Below are 14,913 nucleotides of genomic sequence, written 5' to 3'. Positions count from 1 at the left end.
ACAGTACGATGTTGGAAAATTTGGGTTTATAAACAGAAATGTAGAGATGTATGAGATATGTAGTAAACAACTTCTCTTAAGATAGCTGTGCACCTGCGTGCAGTGATAACATAACATATAGCTAAATCTCTGTAAGAAGGTCTTCAGACATTAAGTCATAAACAACCTCCTTAATCTCTAACTTTAAAGATGTTATGTACAGTTAATCTCTTGGAGAAGAAAGTATAACACACTAGTCTTTGTTAGACATTAGATGTCTGGCCCTTATCATGTGGAGTCAAGTTGAGAAAATCATACATAAGCCATGGACTTGAGAATACTCACAGAAGGCAGTAGCAGACTTGCCTCCTGCTGGCACACTTGTACACAAGCTATAGGACCTCCACTAAGCACAAAGCATAGTCAAATCTTCCTCCTATGACGAACGTCTGAAATCTAAAGATTTAGACTCTGTGTAAGTAATCTTTTATTGTTATGATTCTCCAATCCTAACTGAATGTCTTATGGTCTTACTTGTATAGTCTTGCCATGACTACCTCGCAATAAACTAAAGGAGGTCATGCATGATAAACTTTAGCATTTATTTACTTAATTTTAAAATTAAATCACAGAGGGAATGCCTATTTTCTATAAAGGTTGAACAAATATATAAATTGATTGGGTCTTTCTTAAGATTGTTCATACCACTCCCAAACTTAGCAATAATTAAACACCCAAATAAATTGTGTTATCTTCCAACCCCAGGGGGTTAAGGTTAGTGACTTTCTGGATTTCAGACTGGTTTGTCCTATTACATGGAGTGATGGTTTGAAAACACAAGCATGAATAACTAATTTCTTTTGAATTATTGACCAATAAAACTAAGTGCAACGAACAATAGTTTATTTATTTAAAAAAAAGAAAAGAAAAAAAAAACCCCGACTTTTTACTACATCTTATAGATTAAGTAAAAATACCAGTATTAATATATATGTATATACATACCGCATATATATATATGCATATGATATAACATTACAATTACATGCTTCCCAGGACAGAAGAATTAGGACACGTTCCCTCATATCAATTTTAAACTCTATCACATTTAAAATCACTGCAAGAAAAATTGCTTCCTTTATTTTCTGTCATTTGTTTTTTAAACTTCAAGTACAGGAAGTTGTCAAACCAGGATCTAAATGTGGAAACGCATCTGCTATGCACAAATGACAACAGACTACCACAGACGGTGAGTCGGGGTCTTCTGGTTTCTTACACAGGTCTCCGTCCACTGTGTCAACCTTCTACCTGAGAGGACAGGGTATGATGAAGTGTGACAGGTTTCATGGGGATGGTCACATTGATGTTTAAACAGAAGCAAATGCAAAAATGTCTTACAGCAACAACACTGGCCATGACATCACCCAGAAGGAGGATTCCTTTCTCCCCTTTCCTTGCCAAATGAAACACTAAGATTGCCGGGTAAAAAAAACTCAGAATGAAGCACCTCTGGGGATGATCTGCATGCAGCAAGGACAGAGAGGTAGGTTTCTTTCACGACAGCGCCTGACTGCCCCAGATGATTTCAAACACACCCTCTTTTGCAAAAGGCACTCACATAATGTCTGTTTATAAATCATACAGTGGGATTCCAGCATGGGAGTTTTCCCTACAAATACAAAAGAGATAAGCATAGGAGATAGTGTCACAAAGAAGAGTATAAGAAAGACACATTTTCGATCAATGTGTGTGTGTGTTTTTTTTCTTTAAAAGGACAATCAATAGAGTTAAAAAAAATCTCATTGAAAAGTTAGGAATCCCAGTAAAATGATCAGTAAGAAGCAAGGTGTTGGAGGACAACATACAGACTCCGGAACACTGAGAGGAGATACACTAGCTTTTCAAATGGCCAAAGTAAAGGAAGCCAGTCTGCATGTGAACTAGCAAGACCACTCACATACAATGGAATGTGTGAGAGGAAGGGAGGTAGTGGTAGAGAACAGGTGAAGGAGGAAGAAGGGGGGTGATCCTTCAGCAGGTAAGCATAAGAAGGTATGCACCCAGAGGTTCCCGTGGGAAAGGTGGGCTGGGCTGTATCGCCTTTGCTTGTGCAGTTGTAAGAGACCCAAGGCAAAGGCTGCCTTCACCGGGACACCACTGAGCTAATGGAATTATAGGAAGTGCCACTGTTGCAGCTGGAGGCATAGGCCTCCTGGCCATTGACATCGAGGTTTATTTTGAACACAGAGGATGCCTTCAGTAAAAAGTCTGCTGCATCCCGGCGACCCAGCTCCCTTAGTTTCGATATGAGGATGCCGACCGTGCTCTCAGGGTAGGTAGTCCACTCCTGGAGCAGGGCATGGACTGGGCTTGGCTGGAAATCCTTGGGAGCCCCGTTGTTGGTGTTGTACTTTGCTACGAGGTCAGGGAGGCCTAAGTTCATGGCGAGAAGGCACCAGTCCTTCCCCATGGGATCGGGAGGGTCCAGCAGGCGACTCAGTTTCCTCCGGGTCAGAAGGTTCAGATCCGAAGCGTGGATGTCCATCCCAAGACTGGCCTGAGAGTAGACATCGTGGCACCCAAAGCACATGATGCTGCTGAAGCTCTCCTTGTAGCCCCCCATGGTGTTCGTCAATGAGGCCTCCTTCAGGGTCTGTGCTCGGAAGAAGTCTCGTGGCTGGTAGATCATGACGGGCTCATGGTGCTCCCTTAGCTGCTGGGGGCTCAGGTAATGCTTCACAGTCAACAGCCCTGGCAGTGTGGTAGACATGACATTCTCAATGGTGCTGCACACTGAGTCCAGTAGGAGGCAGCACTTGATCTTCTCGGTCTCCAGACCACGGACCTGGACCTCAATGCCCTGGCCGTGGTTGACCAGAAGCACCAGCAGCTCAGCCCCACGGTTGGCAATCTTGCAGCCATTCACCCAGAGGCGGATGTCTGCATCGCCCTCGGTGCTCTGCTGGTGGATCCAACGGCAAAGGTTGACCTGAACCTTGTGAAAGATGCCACAGGGGAAGGGGGTGAGGTGCTCCACGGGGACGACGCGCACACCACCGTAGACCATCACCTCATCCTCCTCATCTGTCCAGGAGCGATGCAGGTTGTCTGTCTTGATCAGGGCGGGGATGTCCACCATGGTGCCGCTGCTCAGGTCCCGGGCGCAGATGTCCATGGCATCGAGGATCTGTAGCAGTTCCTCCACGTCACTGTCAGGCACCAGGCGCTGAATGTCCTCCACAGTGTAGCGGCCACGGTAGTGGTGCAGGGCCCGAGGGGTCTCGATGGAGAGCAGCTTCCCCAGGACTGTGGTGCAGAGCCAGCGGGGGTCCAGAAGCAGCACATCCTGGACTGTTTCACTCTGCATGATGTTGATCTGTCAGAGAGGATAAGGGAGGTCACGTACAGGAACATACACGGGACCAGATGCATCAGTCACTATAAGGAATGACCCAAGGTCATTCACATGGATGAATCTCAACAATCAAATATGGATCCACAAACCCCCTCCTGAGAATGTCATACAGGAGATCTGAAAAACCACCCTTGACTCTTCAAAAATGGTCAATGCAATGAAAGATCAAATAAATAAACATAAGTAAAAATAATGTCAAATAAAATAAAATGCTAGTGAGACAATTATGCACAGTTAAATTTGAACTGGACATGAGATGTATTTGGGCATTACTTGTTAATTTTCATAGGTGTGACGATAACATTGTGGTTGTGAAGAATATCCCTTTCTTTGCTATTGTTGTTATGTGCCATCAAGTTGGATCTGACTCATAGCGACCCCTCCTTGGGTTTCTGAGGCAGTATCACTACGAAGTAGATTGCCCCATCTTCCCTTTCTTTAGGAGATGCTTAAGGAAGTATTTAGGAGTAAAGAATCATGATATGTGCAATTTACCTTCAAATGGTTCAGAAATAAATATAGCTAGGTAAAGAAAATGTGGCCAAAGGGAACAATGGTTAAATGGTGGTGGGTTAAAGAGTGCTCACTGTTTTTTTAGTTTTTCAACTTTTCTACATGTTTGAAAACTTTCAGAAAAAAGCTGGGAAAAAAAGGCCAGAAAACTTTTAGATTAAGGGAGACTAGAGAGACATGACAACAAAATGCAACACAGGCAGTCCCCAGGTTATGAACAAGAGCAGTTCTTTTCTTTTTCTTTTTTTTTATTGTGATTTGGGTAAAAATTTACAGAGCAAATTCACTTTCCATCCAGCAGTTCACATTCACTTTGTCTCATGACATTGACTACAATTTACCCCAATGCAACAGCTCCCCTCCCACTACCTCCCGTAAGTTACCTCTTCCCTGTGTCCATCCCTCCATGTACTCCTACCCCTTGAGCGCTCTCCCTGTGCATAAACAGCCCTTCTTTCTCCCATGAACAAGAGCAGTTCTTAACTGTATCTTTAAGAATCTGTAGGGAAGCCACGACAGGTGCGTACAGTTTTTATTTAGCCTTATTTAGCCCCACTTACAAGAAAAGGCTCAAAGCCTTTTCCATGATTTAAAAGCTCCAGGTACAGTAAGGGAAGGTGATTGTGATGAAGATTTGTTACAGGTAGGGACTGGTTCTATTGTTTCAAAATGAAGGCAAATTTATATTAATATTTAAAGACAAATGTGAATTGTTCATAAGTCGGATGTTTGTAACACAAGGACTGCTTGTATATGGTCTCTGATTGGGTTCTGAATCCCAAATAAATAAACATATGAATAAAAACAACAGTTATAAAGGGCATGACTCATTATCGGGACAGCTGGCAAACTTGTGAGATATATATCTCTATCTATCTATCTATATATATGCAGTAGTCTATCAATGATATATTCCCTGAATGTGATCATTAATTATATTGTGGTCTTTTCTCTTAGGAGATATGAGTTAAATTATTTAGGGGTGAAATGCCATGATGCCTGCAAAATAAATACATAAATAGAAGAGAGAGGGATAAAGCAAATGTAGCAAAATGTAAACAGTTGGTGAACTTAGGTATAGGTTACGAAAATTCTTTTGTACTATTCTCCCAACTTTTCTGAAGCCTTGAAATTTTTCAAAAAAGGATTCAGTTGTTGTTGTGTTGCTATCAAGTCAATTCTGACTCATAGCCACTCAATATGACAGACTAGAACTGTCCCGTAGGGTTTCTGAGGCTGCAATCTTTACAGGAACAGATCACCAGGCCTTTATCCCATGGAGTTGCTGGGGGTTTTGAACTGCTGACTTTCTAGTTAGCAGCTGAGCACTTAACCATTGAACTACCAGGTCTCCTTATCAGAATGTTATACTATTATGACGTAAGTAAAAAAAAGTCTGGATAGACGCACCACTGTAATGATAGTAGTCAGCCCCAGAGAAAAAGAAAAGGGGAATGGGACCAGAGGTGGTAAGTCAAAGGGGACATTAGCTCCACATGTCATACTTATTTCTTTAAAGAAAGAAAAGTCTAGGAAAACAAAATTGTGCCCAAAACCAAAACCCAGAAGTAATTTTTCCCCTTTATGGAACAAATACCTTCCTCTCTTTTTATGCTGGCCTGGTTCTATGAACACTGATCATACGGGGTGGATCCCTTCTTACCTCACAGGCCTGGACATTTTCCTGTTGGTAGGAGGATTATTCTGCACAGTCATGGTCTGGCTTAAACCTTTAAGTGCCCTTCATATATGATTCCCTTCAGAATTGTGCCTCAGACTGAACATTCCTGGAGGGTAGAGTCAATATTGGAATCCCTGACTGGTGGAAATGCTTGTGATTGCAAGCCAAAATGTTGTCAGTTCAAACCCTTCTGGAGGTGCATTGGCAGACAGGCCTAATGGTGATCTGCTTCTAAAAGGCCTTGAAAACCCTATGGAGCAGTTCTAGTCTGCACATATGGAGTCACCATGAGTCGGAATCAACTTGACAGCAACTAACAACAACAGAGCCAACATCTATTTGGTGGAACACCATCTGCAATGCAGTCCCCAACATTGCTCTCTCCTCAAGATCATGAAAAGCAAAGCATGACTGAGAAGTACGAGGAGACATGATAACTAAACGTGAGATCCTAGATCAGAAAAAAGATACTGGAGAGACAACAGGTGAAATTGGAAGTAGGTATGTAGAATAAGCAAACAGTATTATGTCAATGTTAATATCCTGGTTTCCATTAGTCTTATAGTTGTTGTTGTTGTTATGTGCCGTCGAGTCGGACCCGACTCATAGCGACCCCTCCTCGGGTTTTCGAGGCAGTATCACTACAGAAGTAGATTGCCCCATCTTCCTTCTGAGGAGTGGCTGGTGGGTTTGAACCAGCAGCCTTCTGGTTAGCAGTCAAGTGCCTTAGGCACTGTGCTACCAAAGCTCCCTTAGTATTATAGAGTTGGCTAAAATGTTAACCTTTGAAGCTAAATTTGAAGGACTTTAGCACATGAACTAATGTCAGTTCTGGTCTTTTATATAAATTTTCAAATTTTTGGGAAGAAAGTTATCTCATGATTTCCCTGTCCCGATTCATTGTTCCAAAACATTAAAAAGAGATAGGCAGGGATGAAATGACAATGAATGGTCTTTAAAATACCTCCAACAGCAGTGGAGGGATATAAATTATCTATGGTACTAATGGCCAGGCAGATCTTTGAGAATTTAACCTTAAAATGGATTAAAAGTGACCACCAGCTCTGTCTACTTCCCTCAAATACTCCTGTATGTCTAGGTACACACTGAACTTTCTTTACTTGTGAATTCTTTAGTTACCTTTTGTTGAAGGCTAATTCTATGGTTACCAAGCATTGAAAAGGCCAAAAGTTTAGTGTGAGTGGAGGGGAGGAAACATATAAACCAACTGCCTTTGAGTCAACTCGATGCATGGCAACCTCACCCCATGTGTGTCAGAGTAATGCTGTGCTCCAAAGGGTTTTCAATGGCTGATCTTTGGAAGATCGCTAAGTTTCTTCTGAGACACTCTGGGTAGAGTCAAACCTCAGCATTTCAGTGAGCAGCTGAGCATAACTGTCTGTACCACCCAGGAACTCCAGGGACAGCACAGGGTCTGGCTAAACCTCAACTTAGATCAGAGGCTGCCCAACTACAACCTAAGGCCAAGTCCAGTGGCTGCCTTTATCTTAGTATGGCCCTTGAGCTAAGAGTGGTTTTTATATTTTTAAATGGTTAAAAAAAAATCAAAATAAGATAATATTTGTGACATGAGAGAATTACATGAAATTGAACTTTCAGTGTCCATAAATACAGTTTAATGGAACACAGCCTTGCTCATTTGTTTATGTCTTGTTAATGGCTAATTCTGAGCTACAATGGCAGAACTGAGAGTTCTGACAGATACCATATGGCTTGCAAAGCTGAAAGTGTTTACTAGTTGATCTTTTATAGAAAAAGTTTGCCATCCACTGACACAGATAACCAACCTCCAAATAAATGAGCATGAACAGAGATATGATTCCTCTGGGTAGAGAACAGTGTTTCTTAAGTTCTAGGGAACTACATCATAGATAGAAGTCCCTGGGTGGTGCAAAGGGTTAATGGGCTCAGCAGCTAACCAAAATGTTGGAGGTTTGAATCCACTCAGTGATGTCTTGGAAGAAAGGCCTGGTGATCTGCTCTCAAAACATCCATCATTGCAAATCCCATGGACCATGGTTGTGGTGGTTAACTTTGTGTGTCAACTTGGCTGGGCCTGGTTGAGTGGCTGGGCAGCTGGATGTAGTACTCCCCATGGTGGGAGTGGTAATCACCTCCATGGTGGAATCTACTGTGAGCAGCTGAGTAGTTGCCCTAGGGATGTGGCCTGCTTCCTGTATATAAGGAGAAGCCTTGGGGAATAGTCTCTAGCTTATGGCATGCTTGAACCCTGCATGTAGCCGTGTTGTTGTTCAGCAGCCTGCCATGCTCTGCTGACCTTGGGACTTTCAATGGACTTGAATTAATGGCCTGCTGTGTGATTTGGTAACATCGGGACTGTGCTTTTTTACTTGTCAACCTTGGGCTTGTCAGTCTCAGCAGCCAGCCACTGTCTAAGCAAAGAAAAGCCTCTAGCTCCCGTGGGCCCAGAGCAGGAGGCAGAGCTAAAGCCCAAGGTTGAGGGGCTTTCACACAGCCCCTGGAGCCTGTTACTTTGAACTCGGACTTCTAGTCTCCAAACTATAAGAGAATAAACTCCTATTTGTTAAGGCATCCCCATTTGTGGTATATTCCTGTCAGAGTGGCACTAGGTAACCACAACAATGGTTCTACTCTGAAACACATGAAGTTACCATGAGTCAGGACTGATTTGATGGCACCTGGTTAGTAGCATCTTAAAATCCAAGCTTTGATGTCTTGTCTTTTCCCTGGGCCTCAAGTCCTCTGAAGTATTGCTGGAGGGGTCAGTAGATTAGTTAGCAGATTAGCTGGGAGTTTAAAGACCAACAAAATCACAGTTTGAGGCAGTGGCTTCTGGATTCAACTTTCATTTCAAGCATGTATGACCCACAAAACTGGCCACAGGCTCAGATGTGGCAAGCTCCTGGTGTTTCTTATTTTCAGGATTGTTCCCAGGCTAGCTTATGCCATCAGATTTCACATGATAGAGGAATGGGAAAGCTGTGTCCCCTTTTGGGGACAGGCATATGATGCAATTACAACAGAGTCCCAAACCTCACCCCAGTGCTGCATGTAACACAACCAAGAGCAAAGATTCCCACTGCCTTGTCATTTCTGGCAGGCATTGCTTACTGGGAACTTTTTTTTTTTTTTTTTTTTTATTAGGATTTGGGTGAAGATTTACAGAGTAAATTCACTTTTCATACAGCAGTTCACATATACTTTGTCTCATGTCATTGACCAAAATTTACAATGCAGCAGCTCCCCTCCCACTTCCTCCCCATAGTTAGCTCCTCCCAGTGTCCATCCCTTCATACTCTTCTGCACCCTGAGCTATCTCCCTGTGCATAAGCAGGCTTACTGGGGACTTTTAATTGTGCATATTGGGTTATAATTACTTAGTGTATCATAAGGTTGGACAATCCTACTTCCGTAGCGATACTGCCTCGGAAACCCAAGGAGGGGTCGCTATGAGTCGGGGCCGACTCGACGGCACACAACAACAACAACATCATTATTAAATAATTACCAGGAGCTCTGGGGGCATGCTTTCTAAGGCATTTGACTACTAACCAAAAGGTTGGCAATTCAAACCCACCAGCCACTCCATGGAAGGAAAACTGGGCCATCTACTTCTGTAAAGATTTACTGCCTTAGAAACCCAATGAAGGTCACTTTGAGTTGGAATTGACTTGATGGCAGTGGGTTTGGTTTGCTTTAGTGACCCCATGCACTATTCCTCTGTCTTAGTTCCTCCAGGCAGTGTCTCCTTCAGGACACTTCACTATCTTTCCTCTCTGTCAGGCTGGAGTTGAGAACACCCCATGCAGGGCAGCCAGACTGACTGATGGCTGTCAGTAATAGCAGGTAAGGATCAGGTGATCAAGGGGGCATGAAAAGAAAACCCTGTCTCCTCCTGCAGGGGGTAGTTATGCTCCCTAACTAACAGAATCTGAAAACAAGTAAAACAATGGCCCCTAACATGAAGTGGGAGAGCAGGGAACTGTGGTTCAGAAGTCACTTGAAAAAAATCAAACCAGTTGACTTGAATCAATTCTGCCTCAGAGACCCACGTGTGTCAGACTAGATCTGTCCTCCAAAGGGTTTTTAATAGCTGACTTTTCAGAAGTAGATCACCAGATTTTTCTCCTGAGGCCTTTGGGTGGACTGAAACCTCCAAACTTATGGTCAGCAGTTGAGTGCATTATGGTTGCACCACCCAGGAATTAGAAATACGGGCAGTTGGGCAGTTTCTACTTTCCTCCCCCTCACACTTCCTTCAGACCCTGGAATTTGGATCCAGAAATGAGACCCTGGAGCCCCGCCTGGGCCATTACCTCGCCAGTGCTGTGGAGCTGTTGGGCTATGTGCCTGAGGTCCTCCTCGCTGGCCAGAGGGTTCAGCTGGTCCTGCACGTCATACATGAACTGCTGCAGCGACATGAGCTGGTTGGGGCCGTTGAGTCTCCTCCAGGAAGGCAGTGTGGAGATGATCTTCTCACACAAGGGAGTCATCGGAGGGCAGTCCTGGAGCAGGAAAGACAGGCCAGACTGACTGACAGCTGTGATGCTCTCAGAGGGGTCTGACAGAAATCCTGCTATTCATTTAGGCACAGTGACATCGAAGTCTCTGAATTAATTACTACTTCTTTTGCTGGTGTGCATGGCTACTACGGGGCACTGGTTCAGAGAATTCTTGCCTTCCATATGGGAGACCTGGGTTCTATTCCAGCCAATGCACCTCATGTGCAGCCACTGCCCATCTGTCAGTAGAGGCCTGTGTGTTGCTACGATGCTGATCAGGTTGCAGTGAAGCTGCCACACTAAGATGGACTAGGAAGAAAGGCCTGGCAGTCTACTTCCAAAATCCAGCTGATGGAAACCCTGTGGATGGCAATTGTCTGATCCCATTGTGCATGGGGTGGCCATGAGGTGGGTGTGACTTGACAGCAGCTAACAACTGCTCAGCTGTTAACCAAAAGGTTAGGTTGGAGGGTCAAGTCCACTCAGAGGCTCCTCAGAAGAAAGACCTGGCAATCTACTTTCAAAAAATTAATCCTTGAAAATCCTATGGACACAGCTCTACTCTGACACAAGGGGGGTCACCATGAGTTGGAACTGACTCAATGGAAACTAGTTTTGGTTTTGCTGGGGCAGTTAGTTTTTAGAAGGTTGAGCTTAAGCAGAACCCATTTATTTCCCTAATATGACAGTCTGTGGAGTCTCTTCATTTCTCCCGCTCACGTTAAATGGATAATGAGTCTTCACTAAAAGGTTTTTGGAACTGTGGATTCAAGCACTCAACCAGCTCTTATATAAATGAGGCCTCTGTATATTGGCTCCCAGTTGTTTACATCTTTACAGCAAGCTGAGGCCCAATAGCCCTAACAAGCTTGCCAGTGCCAAACTCAAATGTGTACACATGCAACTAACTGTTTACAAAATTGCCCACAGAAGATTTTTAGCCACTTAGAAATGGGCAGCTGTAAAAACAGAAATCATGAAACTGCACCCAACCTCTGTTAGCCATAGATAAGCCACAACCCTGTGGTGAGAGGACCCTGAAGTTCTGCTGCCTTCAGAGCTCTTGGACACAGACATGCTCCACTTAAGCCCTCCCCTTCCCCACTTCCCCTGGGGTTTTCATGCCAGTTCCCTTCTGATGGCTCCCTGCACCGACAGCCTCTGGAAAACCTGCTGAGGGGGACCACCTCCTGCAAGGGGTAGTCAGTGCATCACCCCAATAAACAGCTTGCTATGCAACGCTGCTGTCTTGTGTGACATCCTTCTCCTCAATCAGTCCTGAGTTCCACTGAACTCACTATACCAATAAGTGTTCACCACGTTCTAATGCTTCACTCACTCAATCACTCATAGTGACCAATTCAGTCAGGCAAAGGCCACTTTATGAGCAAAGAGAGAGAGGATGAGTATAAGATTATTGGAGTATTTTTACCAGTAAATTAGATAATCCATGGGAATTGTTATTGAACTATTATTTCAAACTAGACTAATTCTCAGTAATTAGCTTGAAATGAGTTCTTAATCTTTTAATTTGGTTCAATAAATCAGTTTATGTTATAGACTCATCTAATCAGCATACCTTTCTAGTTAAAAACCACACAGACCATATTCTATACCACACCATTAATTACGTAGTCCCCTCTCAAATTTTTTGACGTCAGCTTCATTTCACCTTCTATTTAAACAACAACATTCCTAGGGATGCAGGCAGTTTAGTAGGTTCAGGAGTGCAGGGAGGGCTGAAGCAGAAGACTGTGCTGCATCCCACCTCAAACACCTCCAATGACCCAGTACTGCCTATATCAACCAGATGCCAGCTAGTCGACTCTGTCTCATGGTGGTCCATGTGTGTCAGAGTAGAACTATGCTCCACAGGGCTTTCAACAGTTGATTTTTTGGAATTAGGTCACCAGGCCTTTCTTCTGAGGTGTCTCTGGATGGACTTGAATCTTCAGTCTTTCAGTTAGCAGCCAAGTGCATTAACCATCTGCATTCCCTCTCCACCCCCAAGGAACTTCCCCCTACTGCCTGCAGAGCCCAGGCTGTAATCCATAATTTGTGGGGGTGCTTGGGGCCCTTCACACACTATATATTGTTCCAGGAATGTCACCCAAGACCAGGCTAGACCACTCTCTGTCCCTGCCTATGTCACAGTGTGACACTCATCGGAAGGCAAGGGCATCTGATATGAAGGGCCAGGCTTTCATGAGATGAGGGGTTTCCTGAAAATTCTGAAGGCATGTCTAGAACTATGAGCCTGCTGTTTGAAGCCTGGTGTTTGAAGTGTGGTGGTTTACAATCAGCCAAACAGTAAAGAAAGGGGAGGATTTAACACGAAGCAGCATTGCTGGGCGGGAGGGGGAGAGCAAGCCTGCTCTGGGCTTAAACTCAAGCATGGCCAACAGGAACATTCCTAGGATTGGCACTGTGGATCTTTTACTTTAAAAGTTTTAAACATCATGGATAGTCACCCTTCATAGCCCAAACCTTTCATCTACCAAATGCACCAAGAATATTTTTCCTAGTCTACTATAGCTTTTTTATTTTTAAATGAAATTTGTTTGCAAAACAAACCAACCAATCAACCTTTAATTTTTATGTTGACAAGTGAGTCTGACTGTCTTTGGAAACTTCTGGGGTTTTCTAGCTTGGCTTAAAAGCTTTCCTCAGTCCCATGGTGATGATGATGATTGTTATTATAAAAATGCATTATCCTAAATTTCCATTCGAGGTATTTATTTTCCTTTTTTTTTACATTTAAAGTCTTTAATCCACCTAGAATTTACTTTTGCACTATGTAATGAAGTAGGAGTTCAACCTTACTTTCTTCCAGGCACATTGACAATTGTGCCAGGATTATTTATTAAACAAACACCCTTTTCCCATTAAATTGAAATAACACCTTTGTTCTAGGTTATACTTCGTATCAGTGTGATTTATGTTTACGTCCTCTATTCTGTTGCACTTGTTTCGCCTTATCGATTATATTGTCTTTACAACATGCATGGTTTACCCTTCCATTGGCATTTTCAGATAAAAATTGAACCTCCTCCATCCTGCTAAGATGCTAACTAGAATCATATTGAATTAATATACCTTCAGAAAAATGAAACATTTAATAATATCTTGCCAGGCAAGAACAGTCTCATACCATTTGTTCAGTGTTATCTGATGCCCTTCAGTAGGTTTTATTAGTGACTGAATGGTGACAATTCTATTTTTTTTTGCATTTTCTAAATATCCCACGATTAATCACTTTTGTATTGCTTTCATAACTTTTAAAAAGGCATTTTATTTTTGAACAATTTTGAGTCCTAGAATCCGAAGTGGTCTGTTGTTGCCCATGACATCTTCTTCTTCTCCTGGTCCTCTCCTTGTTTCTCTACTCTCCCTCATACCGAGACAAGAGAATAAAAATAGTCCATGCAGCCAACTCATACTCAGACCTATTATAAAAGTTTCCACCAAACTCAAACTACTATGGATTGAATTGTGTCCTCCAAAAACATATGTTGAAATCCTAAACACTTCTGAGTTCTAAAAAGAGAAGACACAAGCCTAGGACCACTAAGGGTTGCTGGAAGCTACTAGAAACTGAAACAGACAAGGAAGGACCTCCCCCTAGAGTCGTGCTCTGATTTGGACTTCTGGCCTCCTGATCTGTGAGAACATAAATTTCTCTTCTTCCAAGCTACCCACTTGTGGTATTTGCCTTACGGCAGCACTAAGTAACTAAGGCATAGATCAAAGCAGAAGGGAAGCGTGACCCCGGGAGTCACCTGATGGTTATGGCAAAGGTTGGGTTCAAGCCCTCCCCAGACTGGACTTACAGAAACAATCTGGCTCCGTATTTCTTGCAGGTGATTCCGAAGTACCTTCATGTCCTTAGACCCAGAAGCCCCAGCATCCAGGACAAACAGCTTATTTGAAATGTGGAGATCATTCCCAAACCTATGGAGAACAGCAGTGGCCTTATCAGCAGTGGTTCTCACCAGGAATTTCCACAGAGGGGACAGGTTCCTACAGGCCCCAGAGAAGGCAAAGGAAGTAGTGGTGACCCTGCACACACTCCCTCACCCCTGCTGTAGAGTGGACTCTGCACTGACACCAGGTGTGGAAGCGTAGGGAACATACTCCCAGTTGTACAAATGGGTGCCGTGGTTTCCACAAAGCAGCAGAAACACGAGAACTCACTGCCATCGAGTCCATTTGGACTCATAGCAAACCCCTTTGGGTTTCCAAGGCTGTAAATCTTTACAAAAGCAGATTGTCTCATCTTCCTTCCAAGGAGTGGCTGGTGGGTTAAATTGCTGACCTTTCGGTTAGCAGCCAAATGCCTTACCATTTGCCTTACCAAATGCCTTACCAAATGCCTTACCAGAGCTCCTTAGAAACATGAGGGGGTGTGTGGATTTCAGATTCTGTGATGCAAGGAGGGTGAGGCCAATGTTCTCACCTTACAAGTTAGGAGAAGAGATGCTGGTGAACTTTAATGGGCTAAGAATAGAGATATGAATTTCAAGTTATACCACAGATCTAAAAATACTCTGTTTTTCATATTAGGAAGACAAGAGATTAAGTGTCTAAAGTTGAAAAATAAAGAATTCAAGTTGTTAGAGAGTGATCTGTGTAGAAGATCCTAGACAGAGTGGGAGAACAATGTGGAACAAAACTCAAAATTAAAAAAAAAAAAAAAAAGACCAGGTTTGCTGGTCTGATAGAGCCTGGTGAAACCCCTGAGACTATGGCCCCTAGCTGCCCTTCAGGTCTGGAATTGAACTCTTGTCGCTTCCAGCCAAATAAAAGATTGTAATATGGGC

The 14,913-nt window shown here is 43.4% G+C and overlaps 1 protein-coding gene across 1 annotated transcript in view; it reads right to left on the bottom strand.

Annotated features, from left to right (window-relative positions):
• Positions 1 to 1,608: 1,608 nt before the first annotated feature.
• DAPK1 (death associated protein kinase 1) overlaps positions 1,609 to 14,913 on the bottom strand; it is a 100,320-nt gene continuing 87,015 nt past the window's right edge. The window contains exons 21-24 of the mRNA XM_007939089.2: positions 13,924 to 14,044; positions 9,908 to 10,096; positions 2,127 to 3,355; positions 1,609 to 1,648 (exon numbers count right to left, since the gene is read on the bottom strand). Of these exons, the coding sequence (XP_007937280.2) occupies positions 1,609 to 1,648; positions 2,127 to 3,355; positions 9,908 to 10,096; positions 13,924 to 14,044 (1,579 nt within the window). The remainder of the gene's footprint in view (positions 1,649 to 2,126; positions 3,356 to 9,907; positions 10,097 to 13,923; positions 14,045 to 14,913) is intronic.

Source organism: Orycteropus afer, unplaced genomic scaffold (genome assembly GCF_000298275.1).
Source record: "Orycteropus afer afer isolate SDZICR_OR568_19922 unplaced genomic scaffold, OryAfe1.0 scaffold00005, whole genome shotgun sequence".
Classification (NCBI taxonomy): Eukaryota; Metazoa; Chordata; class Mammalia; order Tubulidentata; family Orycteropodidae; genus Orycteropus; species Orycteropus afer.
Note: the sequence above shows the minus strand (reverse complement) of the source record. Positions and strands in the feature narration are given on the sequence as shown.